General features: G+C 35.5%; 1 protein-coding gene across 9 annotated transcripts in view; it reads left to right on the top strand.

The window, feature by feature from the left end:
• Positions 1 to 24,660, top strand: part of FUT8 (fucosyltransferase 8) — a 291,085-nt gene that overhangs the window by 179,446 nt on the left and 86,979 nt on the right. For all 9 annotated transcript variants that reach the window (XM_029950670.1, XM_029950669.1, XM_029950671.1 and 6 more), the window contains 2 exons: positions 16,701 to 16,816; positions 16,931 to 17,093. In XM_029950670.1, coding sequence (XP_029806530.1) covers positions 16,701 to 16,816; positions 16,931 to 17,093 — 279 coding nt within the window. The remainder of the gene's footprint in view (positions 1 to 16,700; positions 16,817 to 16,930; positions 17,094 to 24,660) is intronic.

Here is a 24,660-nt window from a genome sequence, read left to right as displayed (position 1 = left end):
CACTTCCAGTATAAAATCATAGTACTCAACTGCTCTGCCATTCCATTTCACACCATCAGTTCTTTGCACATGTTGTTCTTTCTGCCCAGAATGTTTTCCACTCCCTTTGGTCTAGTTATAGTTTGTGCTTTTAAAATACAGCTCACGCATTGTCCTTTCTGTAAATCCATCTTTGCCTCTCCTCCATCTTATCTAGTCATTCCAGTGTTAATCACGTTCTGCTACCTAGACACAAATTTGCTGAGACGGCAGGAGCAGGAGAAGGCAGTGAGATAAGGAAGTGCAGAATCTGAAGCTGATTTCAGGCTCTCAGCTGTCAGCACAAGCCCCATGCAGGGGACTTGAACCACAAAATCATGCCCTGAGGCCAAATGGATGCTTAACCAAATGAGCCACCCAGGTGCGCCTAAAGTGCACTTCAGTAATGAATTTTATAGTGCCAGTTGGACTTTTAAGAAATCTTGGGACACGTGGGTGGCTCAATCAGTTAAGCATCTCTTAATTTATGCTCAGGGCATGATCTCATGTTTGGTGAGTTTGAGCCCCACCTTGGGCTTTGCACTAACAGCATGGAGCCTGCTAGAATTTTCTCTCTCTCTCTGCTCCTCTCCTGTTTGTACATGCATGTTTTCTCTGTCTGTCTCTCTCTCTCTCTCTCTCTCTCTCTCTCTCTCTCTCCCTCTTTCAAAATAAATCTTTTTTTACAGAAATCTCTATTAAAAGTAATTAGAAAATAAAGTGAAAAAATTTCTTTTAAATGTGAATTCTTAAAATATAAATTAAAATATTTAGTCTTTGTTAAAGACATTTATCTAGTATATTTACTTTGACATATATTCTTTATCCAAGAACTTGGTAAGAGTCATCTGTTTCTCTTCCACAGAATTTTCTTCTATCATTTCTAGTCTAAAACATTACTGGTATGGCTGATAATTATTCTGTGTTTCTTAAAGTATGAGCATGAATCATATTATCTGGGTCAGAAAGTATAAGATTATCTAATAACAGTGGAAATGAAGTTTATAAATGACCTGACAAACTGGTGATCTGGAATCTAAAACCCTTCCCATTGAATTGAAATTAATTTTTGGCCCCTTTAGATTCTGTTGATTTTTTTTTGTTTTGTTTTGTTTTGTTTTGTTTTGTTGCCCTTTAGGATGGATTATTTTTTTTAACTGTATTAAATGTACACAGAGATGATCACGTGCACATATATATGCAACATGGAGAGTTATAATTTTGATGTGTTGTGATTTTAATTAAAGATCTCTATAATAAAAAACACTTTCTTTACTTGGATGTGAGTATGTGTAGTTTGAAGATTAAATACACTTATTAATCATTGCTTTGACAGCAGCAGAGTTCAGTTAAAATTCTCCATATTGTCATATAATTTATGTAGTATTCTTTTCAGAACTATTAATTCATTTATAGTAGTTATTAAGACTATTGTTCTGGAGAGGGATTGTCTTCCTTTCTTATATGATAAGCTATTATAATGTTACTGAAGTTTTTAAAAGCCATCCTTCTTTCATGTTCCTTCAAGTTTTCCTGGTAGACTATGGTGTGGGTGGGCAGAATAGCTAGGGAAGTTACTAAATTGTTGTTTTGATAGTTTTCAGCTAACATCTTCAAAATGCCGTAATAAGAAACCACTTGAGAAACCATATAATTGTTTGATGACCCAAGAGATTCTTTTGTAAAGAAAATCATAGCTTCATATATGTGATTATCTTCTTTCATAGGACTTACTATATTCTAGTTTATTGAGCATGGTTCTGTGTAAACACTTACTTTGATATGCAGAATTTTATTGTTGTTTTTTTTAAAATCAGTCATCCTGGTTAGCTTAGCAGCTAACTAGAAGGTGTATCATATTCTTTATAATCTTTATAAAATTTGGGGGATGTGCCATAAAGATATTTGGTGTACCACAAAGTGTTTGACGCTGTTCCACAATAGAACACAATACAAATGTTAATAGGTAACATTTATTGGGCCCCTACTGTTTTGGAGCATTCAGTCTTCAAAATGAGTCTTTGTGGTTCTATTGTTTTTGTTTGTTTGTTTCTTCTCTTTCTAAAAGCTTTCACTTTGAGACATGATGGAATAATCTTACAGGTACACATGGGAAAAATAAGACGTGATCACAGTTTGTGTTATTATTGTTATTTTACATGGTACAGATAAGGAAACAGGGGCTTAGAAAGGTTAGATAACTTGAGTCACACAGCTAGTAGGACCAGGATCAAGTCCATCTTACTCTAAAACCATTGTAATGCACCTAACTAGCAGGTATAAAGGCACTCACTGATTTAGATGATCTTTAGAGTGATGGTAATGATGAATTCATCTATTTATCCATGCTTATTAGAATGATGTATATCCTAGAATAGTTTGGCTTGAGGTAACGAGTATGATAATGTAATAAAAGTTTTGTGGAGGCCTAGAAACTCTTTACACCTATCAAAACAGCTGAGGATATTTGACTCTAGTCACTGACCAATATGGGGAACTAAATCAAGGTAATTAAATCAGGGTAACACGGATCAGTTATTGATGGTTTTTCCATCTCTTATTAAATTTGCTAATAGGTCTATTTTGCTCTATTAATTCATGGAAAGAAAGAATAATAAAGGCCTGGATTCGAATTCTGGCTGCACAGCTTATTAGATCTGGAACCTTGAACAAGTTGCCTAACTTCTCTGAACCTCCATTTCCTTATCTGTAGGGATACCTCCTTTTTCATGATTATTGTGAGTTGTAAATGAAATAATTATCTTAAAGCCTAAACACAATGCCTTGAAGATAATAGGAGTGTATATATGATAATAGCTGTTATAAATATATTGTCTTTTTCTTTTTTTAGAGAGAGAGTGATCATGCGTGAGCATGTGCACAGGGAAGGGGCAGAGGGAGAGGGAGAGAGAATCTTAAGCAGGCTCCATGCCCAGCACCAAGCCTAACACAGGGCTAGATCTCTAGACCCTGAGATCATGACCTGAGCTGAAATCAAAGGTTGGATGCTTAACCAATTATTGTCATTTTAATTATTCATGTTAGAGGAAACAAGAATACGGGATAAATTTTTTTTAACTTGAGCCCTTTGGAAATGAGCATCAGACAGACTAATGTGCCCTACCCTTAGAGTAGAACCATTATAGTCCTAGCAATCTGCCATTTTATTTAATTTCAGAGAGTTCTATTATGAATCTAAATGTACATGTTTCTACTTTAAGATGTATACACACGCACACATACATAGACACACACACACATGGACACACACACACACACACACACACACACACAGATTTCTCTCTGGGGAGAAAAAAGAGTATGTATCTATTGAATCCAGACTAATTTAGCTCTTAGTCTTTTTGATTGGTAGTCTTATTTTCATTTTTTTGTTTATTGTCATTATCGAATTGTGGATGAAAATAATGTTGTGTGTCCATAATAGTACACTTATTTATTTCAAAGATTAAACTACTGTCCGAAGATATATTTTATTCCAAAATTAAGTAAAAATTTACAAATATTTTAGTGATTTTTAAGACAAGTTTTACAAGCCTCTTAACATAAAATGTAATTTTTGCTTGAGTTGTTTTTCACCTTATAAATAAGAAATAAGCAAAAAGACGACAGTCACCAGCACTAGTAAATAGAAAACATGTTTTCAGAAAATGTTGGCTACTCTAGTATCAGGCATATAAATACGATAATCATTTTTATAAAAAGAAATTGAGGAAGAGAAAAGAAAACCTAAGCTCACTGAGAATTACTTGTAGTTTTTTCCATACATGCTTTTAACAGCATTTCTTTTAAGCATTTCCTAAAAATTGAAGGTGTACCTGAAAGGAGACAAGAAGTACCCTTTTAGAAATTTGTTTTCCAGAAAATAATTTTATTTACTTTAATATCTTCTTAGTTTGGTATGAGTATTTTCTGAAATAGAAGTTCTAAGTTCTTACTCATGCTGGAGAATGGCTGGTACAGGGTTATAACCAAGCTGCTCAAGTTTGGGTCTATGTTCATTGAAAGGCCTTCCCACCTTGTAGGAAGTCTATGCTTAGAAGAATCTGAGGCTACGTTTCTGGGTCCGACATCCAGAAATTCTCTCTGGTTTGCCAGGTTTCCAGGTCTCTTTCAACATTTTGTCCTATGGGTTTTGCTTCACTTAGGAAACTAGTAATTGTTACAATGTTATCATTTTATTCTACCTTCAAACATTGCAACTGAAAGATCTGTAGAAGCATGAATTGGCAGATAACCCAAGTCTTTCCATTTCTTAAGCCATTCACTGCTTTCTTAATTTGTAAGAAATTTACATCCTCTGCCCAGAAGATATTCTCCCCAAAGATTCTTGCCCTTTTGAGTATATGAAGGAAATTAGCTGTTACTATTAAGAAATGTTGGAGTATAGAAATCTCTCCAAAAACAATATATGTTAACAGTAGAATAACTTGATAATTCAAGGCCAGTATTGGACACTCATTTTAAACAAAAAACCTAAAATAAAATGTCTTAATTTTTACAACAACCTGTATTTTGGGCATTCTCTTCCTTTAAAAGTGTTCATTCTTAATGAAAAGCATGAATTTGTAAAACAAACAAAAAAACTGAAAACAAATGCAGCAATTAGATTTTTGAGGAAGTAATTGGATTTCTGTTAACTCCTATTTCAATTTTACAAATCCTTTCTTTTCACTTCTCACTAGTATTTAGCTGGCTGTATAATAGCTCTGTTGCTTTCCCCTTCCTTTACCACCTTCTTCTTTTTCCTCTTGGCTCTGATAAATGGTGATTTGCTTGTTTGTTAGTTCATTACTCAAAAATTATTTATGGAGCAATTATTATGTGTCAGAGAATGTGTCAGGTGCTAGGTATAAAATAGTGCCTTCACAGGTTTGAATGTAGCAGAGAGGAGAAACAAGCAAGCTTTACCTTAATAAGTGGTTATAGAACCAAAATCACCATCAGTAGGGGATGAGGTATGGATTATGAGGCTTCCATAAAATGAATGTTTTGTAGCTGTGTGTGTGTGTGTGTGTGTGTGTGTGTACCATTTTTAGAAAAATGCATAAGATACTGCTAACAGTGGTTGTTTCTACTGAGAATCCATGGGGATTGGACTCGTTATTCATTATATATCATCTTTTACCTTAAAAAAAGAAATAAACCTCTATTCACGTACTATATTTTCAGAGTTTAAGTAAATAAGATTTAAAGAAAATTAGCAGTACAGTGAACAAGCAAATAAATAAGCAATATACTTTTGTCAGAAAAAAAATCTGGAAGTAAAACCTTGGTTTACTAAAAAAATCACTTCTTACCCTAATTTCTAAGTTTTGTCCAAAATGCCCTTTAAAAAAAAAAAAAAGTGCTGTTGGTGCTGTTGTCACATTTGAAATAAGCAGGGACAACTATCAGTCTAGATTGTTCTGTTTTTGGCTGTTGGATGATGAAAGAATGGTCTAATTTACACTTTCTATTTCACTTGTCAAAATAAACATGGTCACAGATTTCCTGGGAGAATTGAGCCTGAAACCTCTATTTAATGTGAATATTATAGTATCATAGAGCAGAATTTGGATACAGATTATCCCATGTGATTATCTGTACTCCTTCATGGGTTCCATTTCAAATTTCTGCACATTAGGTAAAATGGATAGGTATAATGACAAGAAGCAGTTCATTTGAATAAAATGGTATTTTCTCCTTGTAGGTAGAGGGCCTGCCTCTTTTTTGACAGAACCTTGGCAAAGCTTGACATTTGAATAAATGTAATTATGTTTTGTCCTTTTCCTGGGAATATTTTAGTCCCATGAAATTCTAACTGAAAAAAATATTGAGCTTCTATGAGTTATTAAGTATAACTCCAATTCATAGTGGTACAAATTTATGTTAGCCATAGTGGTTTATTGATAGGATGCCAGTATCATAGATTCTCTTTATAGATTATTTTCTTTTCTTGTTTTTAATTCTTTTTTTAATGTTTGTTTACTTTGAGAGGGAGGGATGGAGGGAGGGAAAGAGAGGGAAAACGAGCAGGGGAGGGGGAGAAAGAAAGAGAAAGAGAACCCAAGCAGGCTCTGTCTTGTCATCACAGATCCCAACATAGGGCGTGATCCCATGGACCATCATGACCTAAGCCAAAATCAAGACTTGGAGGCTTACCTGACTGAGCCACTCAGGCACCCCTTAATTCTTTTTATCTTAACAGCTCTAGTCCTATGTAGCAATTACTAAGTTTAGTAATCAACAACTGTGTTGGTTACTCTCTTTTAGATGAAGGACATTCCACTTGATATTTTTGTACCAATATTGTAATATGTGGTATTACATGATGTAATTGGAGTTGGAGTTAAATAGCATTAATGATGAGCATCTACCCAATTTTTATCTAGTTTTTTCATTAAGGGATTTCTCTGTGGTTAATTAAAGAATATTTCTAATATATACATGATGCTCAGAAAATAAGGTAATTCCATATCCCTGTCACTCATATTGAATAAGTGTTGATATTTTGCTTTGGATTGTTGGAAAAAAATATGGATATTACTCCCTTCCTCAATCCCATTTTCATTCCTCCCTATCCAGAGGTAGCCACTGTTCTGAGTGTAATATATATCTTTTGTCCATACTTTTATTCTTATATAAGTTTCCATGCATGAAAGCATGTTTTATGTGTTTTAAAGATTTATATGAATGTTTCATGCTACATATATGTGTATTCTTCTGTGACATTTGTCATTCAGCATTTGTGATAGTTGTGCAGGATTTTTGCTTAAGTAGTACTTAGAGTAATACCTGTTACTCTGTTGATGAATAGCAAGTGTCTTGTGCATATCTTCTTGTGTTCGTTTGCTAAAGTTTCTGTAGGGTGATTATATGGAAGGACGTATGTGGGTCTTAATATATGTGCACCCTCGACTTTGGATTAATTTCACAGTGTTTTATAAATGAATTCTTCTAATTTTACCTCTACCTTTATTATATGTTATGGGCTAAATTGTGTCTCTTCTGCCTTTCAGATTTATAAGTTGAAGTCTTAACCCCTAGTAGCTCAGAATGTAATTGTGTTTGGAGGAGGGCTTTTAAAGAGGTTATTAGTTAAAATGAGGCCATTAGGACTGGCCCAAAAACAATTTAACTGGTATTCATATAAGAAGAGGATACCTGGATACATAAAACATACATCAGGGAGTCAACTCACACAGAAGAAAGCCCACGTGAGCACACATGAGAAGGTAGATATCTCCAAACCAAAGAGAGAGTTCTCAGAAGAAACCAAACCTTGATTTTGGACGTTTAGCCTTCATAACTGTGGGAAAATTGTGTAAGCCACTAGTTTATGATATTTCGTTATGGCATCCCTAGCCAACTAATATAGTAGCTCCAAACACTGCTCTATATCCTCACGAACATTTAGTATCACACTTTTTGTGTGTGATATAACAGAGACATGGTATCTCTGTTTTAATTTGAATATCCTGTTTAGTAAAACTTTAAAGTTGATTACTTCTCAAGAGTATTAATCAGGGAGGTCTTTATATCTATTATCACATACTTTGCACATTTTTGTATGAGATTGTCCTTTTTTTTTTTAGATTTGAAGGTCTGTGTATAATGTAGATAATAATTAGGTATTTTCCATTCTGTCCATCTATGACTTGTGCATAAACTGTATTGCATAGAAATTCTTATTCAGGGCAGTCAAATTTATCAGTCTTTCTTTTTATGGTTTGTGCTTTTATGAGCACTGGGTGTTTTATGGAAACCAACTTGACAATAAACTATAAAAAAATAAAAAATAAAATAAAATGTCTTGAGTAAAGCTAAATAAATAAATGAAATCTTATTTTTAAAATTTATCTCTTTCTCAAGATCGTGAAGAATGTAAAATCTTAAAAGTTTTAATTGTCAGATTATTTAATTTTCATATTTTCTAAGTAGAAAGTCAGAAGTCTCAGTGATCATTTACTGAATAATTTATCTGTTCCCTAGTAATTTAGAAGATCCCTCTGTCATACATGCCGGGATCTATTTCTAAATGCTTTATTCTGTTCCATTAGTCTATTTTTCTGACCTAGTGCCAATACCACATTGTTTTAACTATTATTTTCCAAAAGTATATAATCTCTTTGGGTGTTTTGGTATTTCATATGAGTTTTAGGATCACCTTGTCAAAGTCAATTAAATTTTTTTGGTAATTTTTATTAGTATTGCATCTAATATATAGATCAATTTGGGGAACAATTACTTCTTCAGAAAAATGTATGTTTTCCCCCTATACAAATCATATTGCTCTTTTGTTAGGTTTATTCCTTAGTACTTTGTTATTTTTTGTTACTATTTAAATTTGTTTTTTAATTTTTTAATGTTTATTTATTTATGAAAGAAAGAGATACAGAGTGTGAGTGAAAGAGGGGCAGAGAGACGGGGAGACACAGGAGCTCCAGTAGGCTCCAGGCTCCAAGCTGTCAGCACGGAGCCCAAAGTGAGGCTCAAACTCACAGCCTGTGAGATCATGACCTGAGCTGAAGTAGGACGCTTAACCAACTGAGCCACCCAGGCACCTTTTTTTGCTATTTTAAATGTGATTTCTTAAAGATACATTTTATAATTTGTACTTGCTGTTGTTTAGGAACATTAAGCTAATTTTTATACTTTAATATTGCATCTAGCAATTCCCCTAAAATCTTAGTGTAATTAATTTGTTGATTATCTTGCATTTTCCATTAAAGATCATATCATCTGTGACTAACACAGTGGTTTCTTTCTTTTCTGTAATTGTCGTACATCCTTTTTACTACCTTGCCTAAGACTTCCAGCCCAGTGGTGAATAGAGAGTGATGACAGACATTTCCTCAGTTGTTCTGAACTTTAAAAGGAATATTTCTGATTATTTGATCCATGGATTGTGTATTTTATGGATTTTTGATATTAGCCCCTTATCAGATATATGGTTTGCAAATATTTTCTCCCATTCAGTAATTGCCTTTTCATTCTGTTGATCATTTTGACTGTTGTGCAGAAGCTTTTTAACTTGATGTAGTCCTGGTTGTTGATTTTTGCTTTTGTTACTTACGCTTTTTAGCGTCATGTCCAGAAAATCATTGCCAAGACCAGTGCCATTTTTTCCCTATGTTTTCCTCTAGAGTTTTATGGTTTTAGGTCATTCATTCAAGTTTTTAATACATTTTTAGTTACTTTTTATGAGTAGTGATTAAGATAGGGGTCCAATTTCATTCTTTTGCATATGGTTGTTGACTTTTCTCAGCATCTTTTCTTTTTCTGTTGTTTTTTTTTTATGTTTGTTTATTATTGAGACAGAGAGAAACAGCATAAGTGAGGGAGGGGCAGAGAGAGAGAGAGAGAGACAGACAGACAGACAGAATCTGAAGCAGGTTCCAGGCTCTGCGCTGTCAGCACAGATCCTGACACAGGACTGGAACCCACAAACCATGAGATCGAGACCTGAGCCAAAGTTGGATGCTTAACCAACTGAGCCACTTAGGCGCCTTCTCAGCATCTTTTCTTGAAGAGAACTATACTTTTCCTATTGAGTATTCCAGGCTCCCTTGTCAAATATTAGTTGATATATATGCAAGAGCTTATTTCTGAGCCCTTGATTCTCTTGCATTGGTCTCTATATCTGTTTTTATGCCATACCATGCTGCTTTAATTTCTGCAGCATTGTAATGTAGTTTGAAATGAGGAAATGGATGCCTTCAAGTTTGCTCTTTCTTAGTATTACTTTAGCTTCAGTGTCATTTGTGATTCCATACAAATTTTGGGATTGCTTGTTTTATTTCTGTGAACAATGTCATGGGAATTTTGACAGGGATTGTGTTGAATCTATAGATAGCTTGAGTAGTATGGGCATTTACAATGTTAATTTTTCTAATTTAAGAACACAAATACCTTTCGATTTGTGTCCTCTTCCATTTCTTTTATCAAAGTTTTTTGTGTACACATCTTTCATTTCCCTTTTATTTCTAAGTATTTTTTTGATGCTACTGTAAATGGACTTTTAAATTTTTTTCTGATGTTTCATTATTAGTATATAGAAATGCAACTGGTTTTTTTGTATGTTGCTTTTACGTCCTGCTACTTTACTGAATTTATTGATTAGTTCTAACAGGTTTTTTTTTAATGGCATCTAGGGTTTTTTATATACAAAGTTAGATCATCTGCAAGCAAAGGCAGTTATACTTTTTCCTTAAAACGTTCAGTGTGTTAGCTGTAGGCTTGTCGTACCTGGCCTCTAGTAGGTAGAGGTACATTTCTCCTACACCCACTTTGTTGAGACATATTACCATGAAAGAATGTTGAATTTTATCAAATTCTCTTTCAGAATAGAGATAATCATATGATTTTGATATTTTATTCTGTTAATGTGATATATCACATTTACTGATTGCATATACTGACCCATCTTTGCATCCCAGGGATGAATCCCACTTGATCGTGGTATATGATCCTTTTAATGTGCTGTTTAATTTGGTTTGCTAGTATTTGATTGAGAATTTTTTCATCTATATTCATCAGGGATATTGGCTTGCAGTCTTTTTTCCTTTTAGTGTCCTTATCTGGCTCCAGTAGCAGGGTAATGCTCTCCTTGTAAAATGAGTTTGAAAGTGTTTCCTTTCTTCAGTTTTCTGGGACATATTGTGTAGGGGTTAACAAATAATTGTATTTAGAGTCTTTTAACTTTGATGCCATAATGAAATTATTAAAATACTACCATATATAGCACTGTAGCATTCTGAATTTGGTTATATATTTTCTTTGACCACTGTGTTTTATATTTTTATACATTTTTATGTTACTAATCAGTATCTTTTCAACTTGAAGAACTTTTAGCATTTCTTATAAGCCTTGTCTGGTGGTGCTAAACTCCTTCAGCTTTTGTTGTTCTTGAAAACTCTTTATCTCTACTTCATTTTTGAAGGACAACTTTGCTAGATAAAGTGTTCTTCATTGGTAGTATTTTTCTTACAGCACTTTGAATATATTATCCCACTCTCTCCTGACCTGTAAGGTTTCTGCTAAGAAAGCCACTGGTAGCCTTGTGGAGGTTCCCTTGTATGTGAGGAATTCTTTTTTCTGTTGCTGCTTTTAAATTTTTCTGTTTTTTATTTTAGATAGTTTTATCATAATGTGTCTCAGAGAAGGTTTTTTTTTTGGGTTGAAACTATTTAGGGTCTTTCAAGCTGCAAGAACTTGAATGTCTAAATATCTTACCAGATGTGAGAAGTTATTTCTTTAAATAAGCTTTCTGTCTATTTCTCTTTTCCTTCTGGGACTTCAATAATTATAGAGTATTTCTCTTATGGAATCTCATAATTCATCTAGTCTTTCTTCACTTTTTAAAATTTTTCATTCTTGCACCTTTGACTGATTAAGTTCAAATGACCTGCTTCAGATTCACTAATTCTTTCTTACGCTTGGTCAAGTCTATTGTTGAAACTCTCTATTCAGTTCTTCAGTTAAATTATTGTATTTTTCACCTCTAGAATTGCTTTTTTGTTTTAGTTTTTATGGTTTCTGTTTCTTTGTTGAACCTCCCATTTTGTTTATGTATTGTTTTCCTAATTTTGTTTCATTTTCTCTGTTATCTTGTAGTTACCAAATTCTTTTAAGAGGATTATTCTGAATTCTTTTTTAGACAGTTAATAGATCTTTATTTCTTTAAGGTTAGTTATTGGAACTTTATTAGTTTCCTTTGGTGGTGTCATGTTTACCTGATTTGTCCTGATCCTCATATTCTTATTTAAGTATTTGCTCAGTTGAGGAATGAGCCTTTATAGGTTTGCTTCAGCACAGAAAGTCCTTCACCATTTGGCTTAGCTAGAGGTTCTGGACAGGCAGCTGGTGGCCGCTTTGGGCAAGCAGTGCTTGCTCTTAGGGTCTCTTGTTGGATGGGGCCAATGTCTGTGCTTTGAAATTGGTCAGGGGACCTGCCATTGTTCTGCAAGTCAGGTGGGTCTGATGCCTAGGCTCTGCATTCAAGCATAACTTCTGGCTTGTATCTGTGTTCACATAGAACTTCCTCCTAGGCTTTGCAATCATATATGGTTGGGCAGGTTGCAGGCTATGTTTCCTAGTAGGATGGTGCTGCTGGTTGCACTCTGTGATTGGGTTAGGCCACATGCTAAACTCTGCAATTGCCTCTGGTCAGTTGAGGTCCCCAAGCTGTACCCTCTGGCTTGATGGTGCCACTGGCTGGACTCTACATTAAGTGGCCTCTGTTTTAAGGCCATACACAGTTTTGCAATCAGGTGGGAACTCAGGCTGTGTTCCTTGATCAGATGGGGCTGTAGGCTATACACCAAACTGGGATGGGGCTACAAGCTAGGCTCCTGCGGTTGAACAGGCTACTGGCTGTGCTCTGATATTTGAGTGTCTCTTGCTGGGCTTCCTGGTTGGGTAGGGCTACCAGCTCCCCAACAGTTAGATGTAGCTGGAGGTTCAGCTCCATGGTCATGCAGGGTTGCACTGGATTCACTGGTCAGGTAGAACTATGCTTTGTGATTAGGTGAGGTGGCTGGCTGGGCATTCTGTCAGGATGAGTCTGCAAGCTATGCTCAACCATTGGACGGGGCTTTAGGCTATCTGTGCTGCTGGATGGAGCTGTCGGTTTGGGCCCCAGAGCTGGCCAGGGTCTCTGGCTGGGCAACCTAATGAGACAGGGCTGGAGGCTATGTACAACAGTAGGCTGGTGCTGCTGGGCTTGGCTCTCTACCTGAATGGAGCTGTAGAATGGGTTCTGTGGCTGCTGCAATCCCTGGTCAGGATTCCTGATCATGAACGCCTGGCGGCTATGAAGGTTATACTGAGCAGTTTGGTGGGGCTACTGACTTGCTTTCCTGCTTAGGCAGGCCATAGGATGTGTGTATGCTGCCCATGGCTGCCCACGTCTTCGGTTAGGCTTCTCTGTTGGGTGGGGCTGGGGGCTGTGTTCAGCAGTTACACATGGCCAGCAGCTCAGAGCAGGCTTCTTGCTTAAGTGGGGCAAGGGGCTATACTCGGCATTTGAGCAGGGCTGCTGACTTGCTCCTCGTGTGGGTAGGGCTCCTCACTGAGATATCCCTTTGGCTGGGGACCCAAAGCATTCAGAACTGGCATGTAAGCTCCCTGGCCAGTTGGGGGCATTGACTCAGCTCTGCAAATGATCAGAGCCAGGAGTTGGGATCTCTTCTCAGGCTCCACCACCAACAGGAAGGCAGTCAGCCAAGATCTGCACATTTGTTGCTGTGCGTCCCTCTCCCCTTCTCTGTAGCTGATTCCCCCAGTTGAGGCAGTCCTTCAGTGGGCCTCCCAGGAAGCATCAGGAATGCTGGCGATGCTTGATGTCCATTTTGCACGCTTCCTTTTCTCACTGGAGAAGCTGCAGCTCCAGGGGGAACCCCATGTGTAGTACTGCACTGACCTGGAAGAGGAGAAATGCAGTCAGAGTAAAATTGCTTCTCTTATCCTTCTAATGTTTTTCTTGGTTTTTGTTGTCCAAGGGGCTGCTTCAGCCTCATGCCCATGTTCTGGAATCTTGACAAATACTGATAGATAGTTGATAGTTGCCCTTTCCCTGACGGGGGCCGAAGTCGTCGGGAACCGCCTATTTTGCTGTTTTTCTGATCTGTCTCCTGATTCTAGTCAGAAATTAAACCAGTTTATTAAACCATGGTTTCATATATTTTGTCTGGGTTTTTATTTGTTTTGGGCATTATGGTAAATTTAATCTCTGTTGCTTCATCTTGGCCAGAAGATGTATAATATATCTTTTGTAAAATGAGTATGATAATAATAGAAAAACAACATTCATTCCCAAATACTCAAATAATGTCCTTTCAGATTGACTCTTTTCTCGATAGGTTCTAGAAAGAATAGTCCTTATTGAGTACTGGTTTTATACTGGCTTCTCCCTTGCTTTTCTTTATTTATAGTTTATCCACAGTTGGGCTAGATTATTATATATAATAATGTAATCTCACTTATGTATTTAGTACAATTATATATTTAATGTATTATATATAATAACATAATATCACTTATGTATTATATATGCTTTATTAAAATTAGATTAGATTTAATACTTAATGGAAACCTACTGAAATCATTTTATGCTGTTTTATTCTTGCCTGTTTTACCTTGATATTTTTCCATTAATATATAAAGAAATGAGATAACACAGAGAACCTAGACATATCTTTGTATTGCCTGAAATTTTGTGTCATTAAGGGAAAGGACATTCTTGTCTTATGACATATTGTTGGACAAAATTACTTCCCAGAGGTAGGAAGTAAGTAGTTCTATTCTGTTTTCAAATTATTTCCTCGAAATCAGCCATCTAATTCAGAAAGAGATTAGGAACCAAATTTTAAAAACTAGATCCCAGAAAATGCCTCATTTTTGAATGTAGAGACATTTGAGTTTATAAACTGGGTAATTGTGCACCTAACAGCTCTACTTATTTTATCATTATTTACTTTGTCTGTATACAAATGAGGGCTTTGTAATTTAAATTTTGTAGCCTGGGATACTCATGATTAGAGAATGGTTATTTTTCATGCTCCTGTTCAATGTAAATGCATACAACTATAGAAAACCTTATTTATACTGGTAGAGCTGTACCAAGAGCCTCTTTACTAAATATGTTTACTGAAGTGGTATCGGTAAGTAATAGTTATTCAGTTATTTAATAATTATAATAGTCTATTATATAAAAATGTAAGAAAAGGTATTAAAAAATCTGCATTAGTGTCTTTGTATCAGAGGACTAAGCTGACATCTCAATTTAAGCTCTGCCAAGTATATTTTAAAAATAAGTTCCCAGGACATCTGGGTGACTCAGTAAGTTAAGTGTCCTACTTCAGCTCAGGTCATGATCTCATGGTTTGTGAGTTTGAGCCTACATTATGCTCTGTGCTAATAACTCAGAACCCGGAGCCTGCTTTGGATTCTGTGTCTCCCTCTCTCTTTGTCCATTCTCTGCTCATGCTGTCTCTCTCTCAAAAATAAATAAACATTAAAAAAATTTAAGTTTCCTTAAAATGATTGTGATGGTAAGAATAGATAACCCAGATATTTCAAGATTATAGCTTGTCTCTAACATGACTGAGCCCAGATAATTTATTGTCCTGATAGTTTATTGCCAAACACTGAGTTCTTTTAATAGATTTTGGAAGAAAAATCAGCCATTATTTAATCTTCACAATAATTATGCAAATGTATGTATGTATGTATGTATATGTGTTTGTGTGTTAGTTTCCTATTGCCACTATAACAGATACCACTTTGTGGCTTAAAACAATAGAAATTTATATTCTTAACAGTTTGGGAGGTCAGATGTCTGAAATGAGTTTTACTGGGCCAAAGCCACAGTGTCAGCAGGACCACATTCCTCTGGGAAACTGTAGGGGAGAATCTGTTTCCTTGTTTTCTCAGCTTCTAAAGCTGCATTCCTCATATTTTTGTTCATGACCCCTTCCTCCATCTTTAAAGCTTATAGCCACACATTCTTTTCCTCTTTTGTAGTGAAATCTCCTTCTGCTTCTCTTATAAGAACACTTGTAATTACAATTATTGCCCACCTGGATAATACAAGACTATCTCCCCATCTCAAGACCCCTAACTTAATCACAGATTTCAAAGGTTTATGTGCCATATAAGGTAGCATTTGTAAGTTCCAGGATTAGGATGTAGATGTCTTTTATGGCCAGAATGGAGTACAGATACTGCCAAAGTCATATAAAAACAAAACATGTTAGAAACGAGTACAGTTGGGGGCGCCTGGGTGGCTCAGTCAGTTAAGTGTCCGGCTTCTGGCTTCAGCTCAGGTCATGATCTCACGGTTCATGGGTTTGAGCCCCATGGCGGGCTCTGTGCTGACTGCTAGCTCAGAGCCTGGAGCCTACTTCGGATTCCCTCTCTCTCTGACCTTCCCCTGCTCATGCTCTCTCTCTCTCTGTCTCTCAAAAATAAATTAAAAAAAAAAAAACGTAGAAACAAGAACAGTTTGGAAAAATGTTATACAGATTTGTTAATAACATAAACAAGAGATTCCGGAGTTCTTCTGCTGTGTTCCAACATTTTATACTGTTGACTGATATTTTTCATTTCTGATAGAAACAAACAAGATATCAATATTGTTTTTTCTGATATACTTCAACTTTGACTCTTGTCTTTTCCATCTATAAAACCACTACTTAGTACTCCAAGGTCATGAGTTCATGAATTGGAACACAGATTTACATAGCCTGATATTGTGATTAATTCAGAATTAATTTGTATTTGCTATTTGAACACAGGTATATGTTCAGGTACATGCTTTCGTATTTCCCTTGAGCGTTTTGTCACCCTCTCCTTCACCTTTGTTGCTCTTGACACTAATGAAAAATTGACAACTTTGCCACTGATGATGATATTTTTCTAAGTAATATGATGAGAGTTTTTAGGACACAATTCTAAATGATCCCTTATTCCTAGAAGATCCTAGATCTCTGAGCTAAATTATTTTTTTCTGTTTCTGTTCAGTATCATTCCATTGTTTGGAGAGAAAATTTTATTTCCTGCTTCTAATATATGGTTTGTGACTTCCAAAGTTACTGATAAATATGTTGTAACAAAGTAAGCTTTAATTTTGTTGCATAATTTATAAGCTAAATGTTTGCGTTTTCTTTTCTGAACTACAGGATACCAGAAGGCCCCATGGATCAGGGGCCAGCCTCAGGAAGGGTTCGTGCTTTAGAAGAGCAGCTTTTGAAGGCCAAAGAACAGATTGAAAATTATAAGAAACAAACTAGAAATGGTAGGTGATTATATAGTGTTTTTTGGCTTTAGTATATTGATATTACCAAAAATAATTAAAATTTTCCTTCATCAAAATGTTAGGAATACTATACTATTTATTCTTTCACTGCAGGTCTGGGGAAGGATCATGAAATCCTAAGGAGGAGGATTGAAAATGGAGCTAAAGAGCTCTGGTTTTTTCTACAAAGTGAATTGAAGAAATTAAAGAATTTAGAAGGAAATGAACTCCAAAGTCATGCAGATGAATTTCTGTCAGATTTGGGACATCGTGAAAGGTGCTATTCTTTTTTTTTTCTTTTTAGAGAAACAGAGGCTGTGTGAGTTGGGGAGGGGCAGTGAGAGAGAGGGAGAGAGAGAATCCTAAGCAGGTTCAGCACTGTCTGCACAGGTCCTGTCATGCGCTCTAGACCATGAACCGTGAGATCATGACCTGAGCCAAAACCAAGAGTCAGATGCTTAACTGGCTGAGCCAACCAGGCATTCCATGTGCCATTTGTTTTTTACAATTCATTTGGGCTTCGATAAAGATGGTAAGAATATAAACTGGAACTTTTTGTTAATTTCCCTGCTGAATGGTGAGTGATACCTACCAAATTTAGGAGCTGAAGAGTACTTTAGGTTTCAAGGACAAAAATTCCCAAATGATCAACTAAAAGTTATCACTGGAAAATATTATTTAAAATGTATTTCTAGATATTTTTATAACCCTAAGTAAACTCTGAAGGTAGTAATGTCAGCCAGTAATACATTAAATATCTTCTTGTAAATTTCCTTCATATATAATCAATAATTGAAGTGGTGTATGTAGTTTTACATTTTAATAAATTGGAACTCATACTGAAGTCTGCAATTATGTTTCTAATTCAAACATTAAAAACTTTAAAATAGCACCATATTAGGATTTCTAATTAAAAGTTAACAGGTTTTTGATAAAAGGGCGCATTCTTTTAATTATTTTTTTACTTAGTTGCTATACATAAAAGTCTGAAATCTCCCTAGTTAAATTTATTTCTCCTGTTGGCAGATTTCTGAAAATTTCTGTTGGCAGTTTATCTTCCATAGAAAAGAAAACCTTTTCGTACTGGTGTATTCATACAGAACACAGTGTATCTGAGAATCATTATAAATGCAATGAAAACTGTCCTTAGGCTTATTATATATACAAGTCTATATTCCCAGTTGGATTCTGATGGCAATTACTGTCTCATTAGTGAACAGTAAAAGAAAAATTGTTGTAGTAACACAACCTACCACTGTGAAGAGGAAAAGAATTACCCCACAACTGAGAGATTCATATATATTTACATCATCAGCAATATTGGAGGGGTTTTGAAATATTGCTCGGCTATTTTAAGCGAAATTACAAATAAAAGCCACCAGTTTATTAGATCATTTTAGCGTTAATCTATAGGAATAGGCAGAGGGGCATTGAATTATTAGGCCCTCACATTCAGCAGTCCCTTTGGCCATACTTAGACCATTAGACCAAATGCTAACTAATTCTAGGCACAATTCTGTTAATTGGAGCTGTGTGCTTATATGCTTTGCTTATTGAATTTTGTAGGAAAAGGCAGATCTGAAGAGGATTTGAGTTGGGCATGTTATGTGGTATTTAAAGGAGAACTTTGCTATTGACTTCTTAGTGTTTAATTTTAAAGTTTGAGTGATTTAATTAAATTACTTGAATTTAATCTTCAGGTATTTTCTAAGTTAAAATCATTATTTAAAGAGTTATTTTGTGCATATATTTTATGACTGTAGAAATGGAAAAATATACACAAATGTACACATGAAAAAATTTGGGACCGTAAGTCGATGTAAATCAGTGTTAAATTTGTTGTAAGTAAATTATGCTTCTAACACCACCTTTTAGTACATGTTGAAGATTTCAGTGACAATAAAAATGGAAAGGTACCCAAGTTACCCAGGCCATTTCTTTTACTGTCTTTAAGCAGAAACTATCAGCAGAAACTTGGGATGCAGCTTCACAGGGTAGGAATGTAACTTCAGGCAGCTGTAGTAGAATGTGATGATACAATAATGAAAAAGCATAGCCAGACATTGGAGAAATAACCCTAAAGCTATGAATGTACAAATGGAGAGAATTTGTATGTGTGCAGAATATGCCATCTGACTGATAATTTTCAAGATTTTTAAGTGTAAGAATTAAAATTAAAACAGAGTTTTATATTTCCTTCTGGTGATTTTTACATTACACGAAAATCCCCATTTCATTTTTACACGTACCCAAATATAGTGTATAGGTTGTCTCTGGACTAAACGCCTGTGTTCTCTGAGAAATCAGTTAGAGGTTGAGTCTGTCAGTGTTTTCATTCAACTTTCCCTCTGAATCATTCTTTTGGTTCAGAAAGACATCACTAATACGGAAGACACTTAGGGACTTCTGTTTCTTCAAAAGGGTTTTTTCTTTCTTAGAACTTTGTTCTGATATAAACACTGATCCTCTTTTTATTTCATTTCTAAATGAGGTTTATTGTGACATAATTTATGCACAATAAAATGTAGCAGTTTTAGTCAGTAGTTCTAGGAGTATTGACAAATGCTTGCAGCTTTGTTACCACCACCCTACTATCAAGATACAGAACATTGCTGCAGCCCTGAGTAGCTCTCTTGCTCCTTTGTAGTCAGCCCCTCCCGACCTTCAGTCCTTGGCAGTCATTAGGTCTGTTTCCTATCCATATATTTTTACCTTTTCCAGAATCTTATGTAAATGCAGTCACATATTATGGAGCTTTTTGATTGTGGTTTCTTTCACCTGGCATAATGCATTTGAGATTCACACATGTTGTTTTGCATATTGGTAGTTCATTCTTTTTATTGCTAAGTGATGTTCCAGGGTATGGATGTACCACAGATAGTTTATCCATTCACCAGTTGAAGGACACTTGGGTTGTTTACATGTTTTGGTGATTATGACTAAAGCCACTATAAACATTAACATACATGTTTTGCAGGAACATATTTTAATTCCTTTTGGATTAATATCCAGAGTGGGATTTGTGTGTCATATGTTGAGTGTCTATTTAACTTATAAGACACTGCCAAACTAGATTTTCAAGTGGCAGTTTCATTCTAGTGATTGTGTATTACCATACTTCATAGTAATATAATCAAATCTACCTGCTGTTTTTGAACACCATTGATCATAAATTGACTGTGGCCTGTCTCTTTGAAATAATGAGGGAGATTAGCAGTTTAGAGTGATTATTTTTGTCATTGTGATTTTATTATTTGTGTCATAGTATAGGTTCAATGCCTGGATTTATAGCTGTGTATATTTGTCTCTCAACCTCTGGGGATATCATTGAAAATTCTGCTTATCACCATCTTAGGTTGCCAAAGACATATTTAACTTAATGACTATTGCTTTGGGTTTTTTTGCATTCCTTACGTTGCCAGACACCATGTTTATGAAATAATTACTGGAGCTACTTCTTTCTGATCTTAGATTGTAGCAATTATTAAACCTCAAACTGAAGGACAGGAGGGCTTGCAGGGCTGATGAACTATTTCTGAATTAACTTGACTGAAATTATTGAGAAATAACCTAGTGAAACAACAATCTCATTGCCCCTGCCTAGTCTGTATCATCTCATTATCAGTAATATATAAAGCAGCTTTGGTAAGACTGAGGTGAGATGTTTCCCAAATAATAAATGACACTTATACCTAATTATGATTGGCTTTTTTGTGTTTAGGGGTTTATTCAGCAATGGAAAGGATTTTGACTCAGATATGGGGTGTAATATCTGGTTACAGGGAAGATTGGTAGGTTAAAAGCTTATAGATTTGTTTAATCAGAGTTGCTGATCATAGCTGTTGTGGCACAACAGCTTGTGTTTTCACTCTCTTTATAAGGTTGACTCTACTAGACTTTTTGAAAGGTCAAAGAATTGATATTTCCACTTTTGAAAAATTAAGTTAAGCTATTCTTTTTTATTTCATACACACACATATACACAGGAAGGAATGAAGACCTTAAGTTCTTTGAGATGTGATTTGATTGAGACTTACATTAAATTGGAATGTAGATACTCTTTCTTCAGTTGTTAATTCCTTTGGACAAAATGTTTTTATATAATTGTCTTTCTCCTTAGGAATCCAGGTTTATTTTTAAGTGGTGCTAGAACATTCCTCCAAATATCCATGGAGAATGGGAGACCTTGTCATGTGAAGTTGTCCTTAACCTCATCACTTAGCCTTTATCAGCCAGATTATGATTCTCCATCTTCTGTAAGGAGATATCCTTCCCTGAAATAAAGTTTGCATTGGAAAGAGAATCTAAAGGTAGAGAAAGATGTCTCATCTAATGACTTCGATTCTGTTTTGTCTCCCCCTCCCCCTCCCCCGCCAGCCTTACATCTCCCTGGATGTGATTTCCAAACTCAAGAATGATTTGACATTAAAAATATTCACGTACTAAGGATTTCTTATGTGGCAGTTATTATGGTAAAGGCTCTCCATTCATTATTTTATGAGCATAGTGATACTTTGAGGCAAGCATTATTATTACCTATTTGATAAATAAAGTTATACTCAGGCCTAGAGAAACTAGATAGTTTACACAAGTAAGTGGCTGAGCTGTTTTTCTCCAAAATGTTTTTTTTTAAATATAGTTTGTCAAGTTGGCTAACATACAGTGTGTACAGTTTGCTCTTGGTTTTAGGGGTAGATTCCCGTGATTCCTCCTTTACATACAACATCCAGTGCTCATCCTAGCAAATGCCCTCCTCAAATAACTTTGTCTTAATTGCTAAACACTTAGCTTCTCAGCGCTTTATTTTTCTCTTCTACACATGGGGATATAATTCCTATGTCATAGCATTATGTTGATTGAATGTGGGGAAATATATAAAACAACTTCCACAGCAATTGACACATTGTAGATCCTGGTAGGCTCTAGCAAGACCTGCATAAGGAAAGCCCCATAAAAGGGTATAAATAGAGAACTCTTAGATGCTGCAGGGGAAGCACAGGTAGGGGAAATTGTCACAATGCTCAGCAGCATGAATTTCAATGTTTGGAACCTAAACGTAAGCCTGGTGGACATCACTCACCAAGTAGCATTATTATGGCCTCATATGATTAACTATTTTTGTTGTTGCTCTTGTGTAACTCCTCCCCAACCATGTGGGCTGTCAAAAAGAGGTGGCATCTTAGAATTCGTCCTTGAGACAAGGGGAGGCAAAAGGAATTGTCTTTCTATCTGTCTCCACATCACATTTTTATCCTTTGTACCACTTATTTCTGCCCCAGGAGCAAATCACAGTAAAAGCAGCCTTGGACAAAACCCAAGTAAGTTTTCTTGCCCTTGATCCAGATTTACCAATGGATTAGTCTCTGTAATATAGCCTCCCTTAGTCAAATTTACTTTCATAAATGGTGGTTCCTTCACCTTGGGATTTTCTTGAATTACATTTGCTCCGTGCTGACCCTGAGGGGGAATTTCTATCTTTAACATTTTGAATCAAGTATAAACAAAATACTTGTGGTTCTTGATTAGCATAATCGAGACAGACTTGAACATTTAAAAATAGTTTTGTGGATATTAAAGTATAGAAATAGGAAAATTAACTAAAAATACGAAGAACATAAATGTAGCCCAGCTTTTGAAATAGAGGTTTGGACACCTGTCATAGCTGGCTTGCTCTTGCTCTCAGAATCATAGATTCCTAGTCTACTGGTTATCCTCAGGCATCTGTACTCTACCCACAAGTGACTTGCATTATTCTGCTGGTATTTTGCCTGGTTTTGTATTTCCCAAGCTTTGATCCGCCCTCATACCAGTCCTTAAGAGTCACCATCCCATTTCCTAGATTTCTTGATATCTATCCATAGTCAAAACCAAGACTACCAGATTCCCAGCTTTTAGGACACTTCTAGGAGATTTGATTTCAGCGTAGAGTCACTGAGAACCAATCATTTCTATAGAATGGTTTTAGTCACCATATTTCCCAGTAATGATCTATAACTTTCTGTTTGTGCATTCTCATATCTGTGGGTAAAAGATGACAGATTTTGTTGGATGGTAATTTCTAAACATTATTGAATCAGCAAAGAACTAATTTAAATTTAAGATTTTTTCCACTCATCATCAGGGAAATACAAACCAAAACCACAATGAGATACCACCTCACACCTGTCAAAAGGGCTAAAATTAACAACTCTGGAAACAGCAGATCTGGCAAGGATGCAGAGAAAGAAGAGCACTTGCACTGCTGGTGCAGATGCAAACTTGTGTAGCCACCTTGGAAAACAGTATGGAGTTTCCTCAAAAAATTAAAAATAGAACTACCCTACGACTTAGCAATTGCACTACTAGGTATTTATCAGGGGATACAAGAGTGCTGTTTTTAAGGGGCACATGCACCCCATTGTTTATAGCAGCAAGTCAACAATAGTCAAAGTATGGAAAGAGCCCAAATGTCCATTGACTGATGAATGGGTAAAAGATGTGGATATATATATATCCATATATATATATATATATGGATATATATATTTTTTAATGTTAAGCATGAGATTTTTATTGTGATGAAACTATTTTGTAAGATACTGTAATGGTGGATATATGATATGTATTTGTCAACACTCACAAAACTAGAACATAGAGTGAATCCTAATGTAATATATTTCTATATATATCTACACACACACACACACACACACACACACACACACACACACTGGAATATTGGTGATCAAAAAGAATGAAATCGCCATTTGCAACAATGTGGATGTAACTAGTGTATTTTAAGTAAAATAAGTCAGTCAGAGAAAGATAAATATCATATAATGTCACTCATGTGGAATTTAAGAAACAAATAGATGAACATAGTAGAAGGGGAAAAATGAGATAAAAAAAGAAAGGGGGGCAAATCGTAAGAAACTCTTAAATACAGAGAACAAACCAAAGGTTACTGGAGGGGTGTTGGGTGGGGGGATGGGCTACATGGGTGATGACATTAAGGAGGGCACTTGGGATGAGCACTGGGTTTCATACGTAAGTGATGAATTACTAAATTCTACTCCTGAAATCATTATTACAGTATATGTTAATTAATTTGTATTTAAATAAACATTTTAAAATAAATAAATTTAAGATTGTTTCCTGGGGTTGTCTCCTTACATGGTCTATAATGGGAAGGTCAAGAAAAAAAGATTTTAAAGTTTTTTTTTTTAATGTTCATTTTTGAGAGAGAAACAGAGTGCAAGCAGGGCAGGGTGGGGCCGGGGGGTGGTGGGCAAAGAGAGAGGGAGACACTGAATCCATTCTGGCTGTTAGCATAGAGCCTGACGTGGGGCTCGTACTCACAGAGTATGAGATCATGACCCGAGCTGAAGTTGGGCCCTTAACCAAGGTGCTGCAAGAAAAAAAGATTTTAAAATCAAGTTTAATTTTAGTTGACTCTTGGAATAAAGTAACTTATGTTGAGATGTTGAGACTCTGACTGTTATCATAAAAAAATAGTGTACTTTTTGTTTGTTATGTTTTTTGGTATATGGCCCTCTAGTTATATGTAAACTTGGTTATCCCACTTTCTTGACAGAGATTAGGATGGATGTGAATAAATTGCCAAGACTTAATACTGATGTAACTTGGTAAAAACATTTTTATGTTTTCTAATTTATTAAAAGACACAGATTAGCTTTTATTCCCACTGCTTAGGAATAGCTTGATTACTATGATGTGAAAGCATAACCATGCCAATTTTTATATTTCATAGAATTCTCCCCTCCAAATTAGACCCACTGTAGTTTTTACCTTCTTGCGGTTGTATAGTGATTGTCAATGAAATGCACTGCTATTTGTCTGATGCT

This window comes from Suricata suricatta, chromosome 9, assembly GCF_006229205.1.
Source record: "Suricata suricatta isolate VVHF042 chromosome 9, meerkat_22Aug2017_6uvM2_HiC, whole genome shotgun sequence".
Lineage (NCBI taxonomy): Eukaryota > Metazoa > Chordata > Mammalia > Carnivora > Herpestidae > Suricata > Suricata suricatta.
This window is presented reverse-complemented; position numbering and strand designations above follow the sequence as displayed.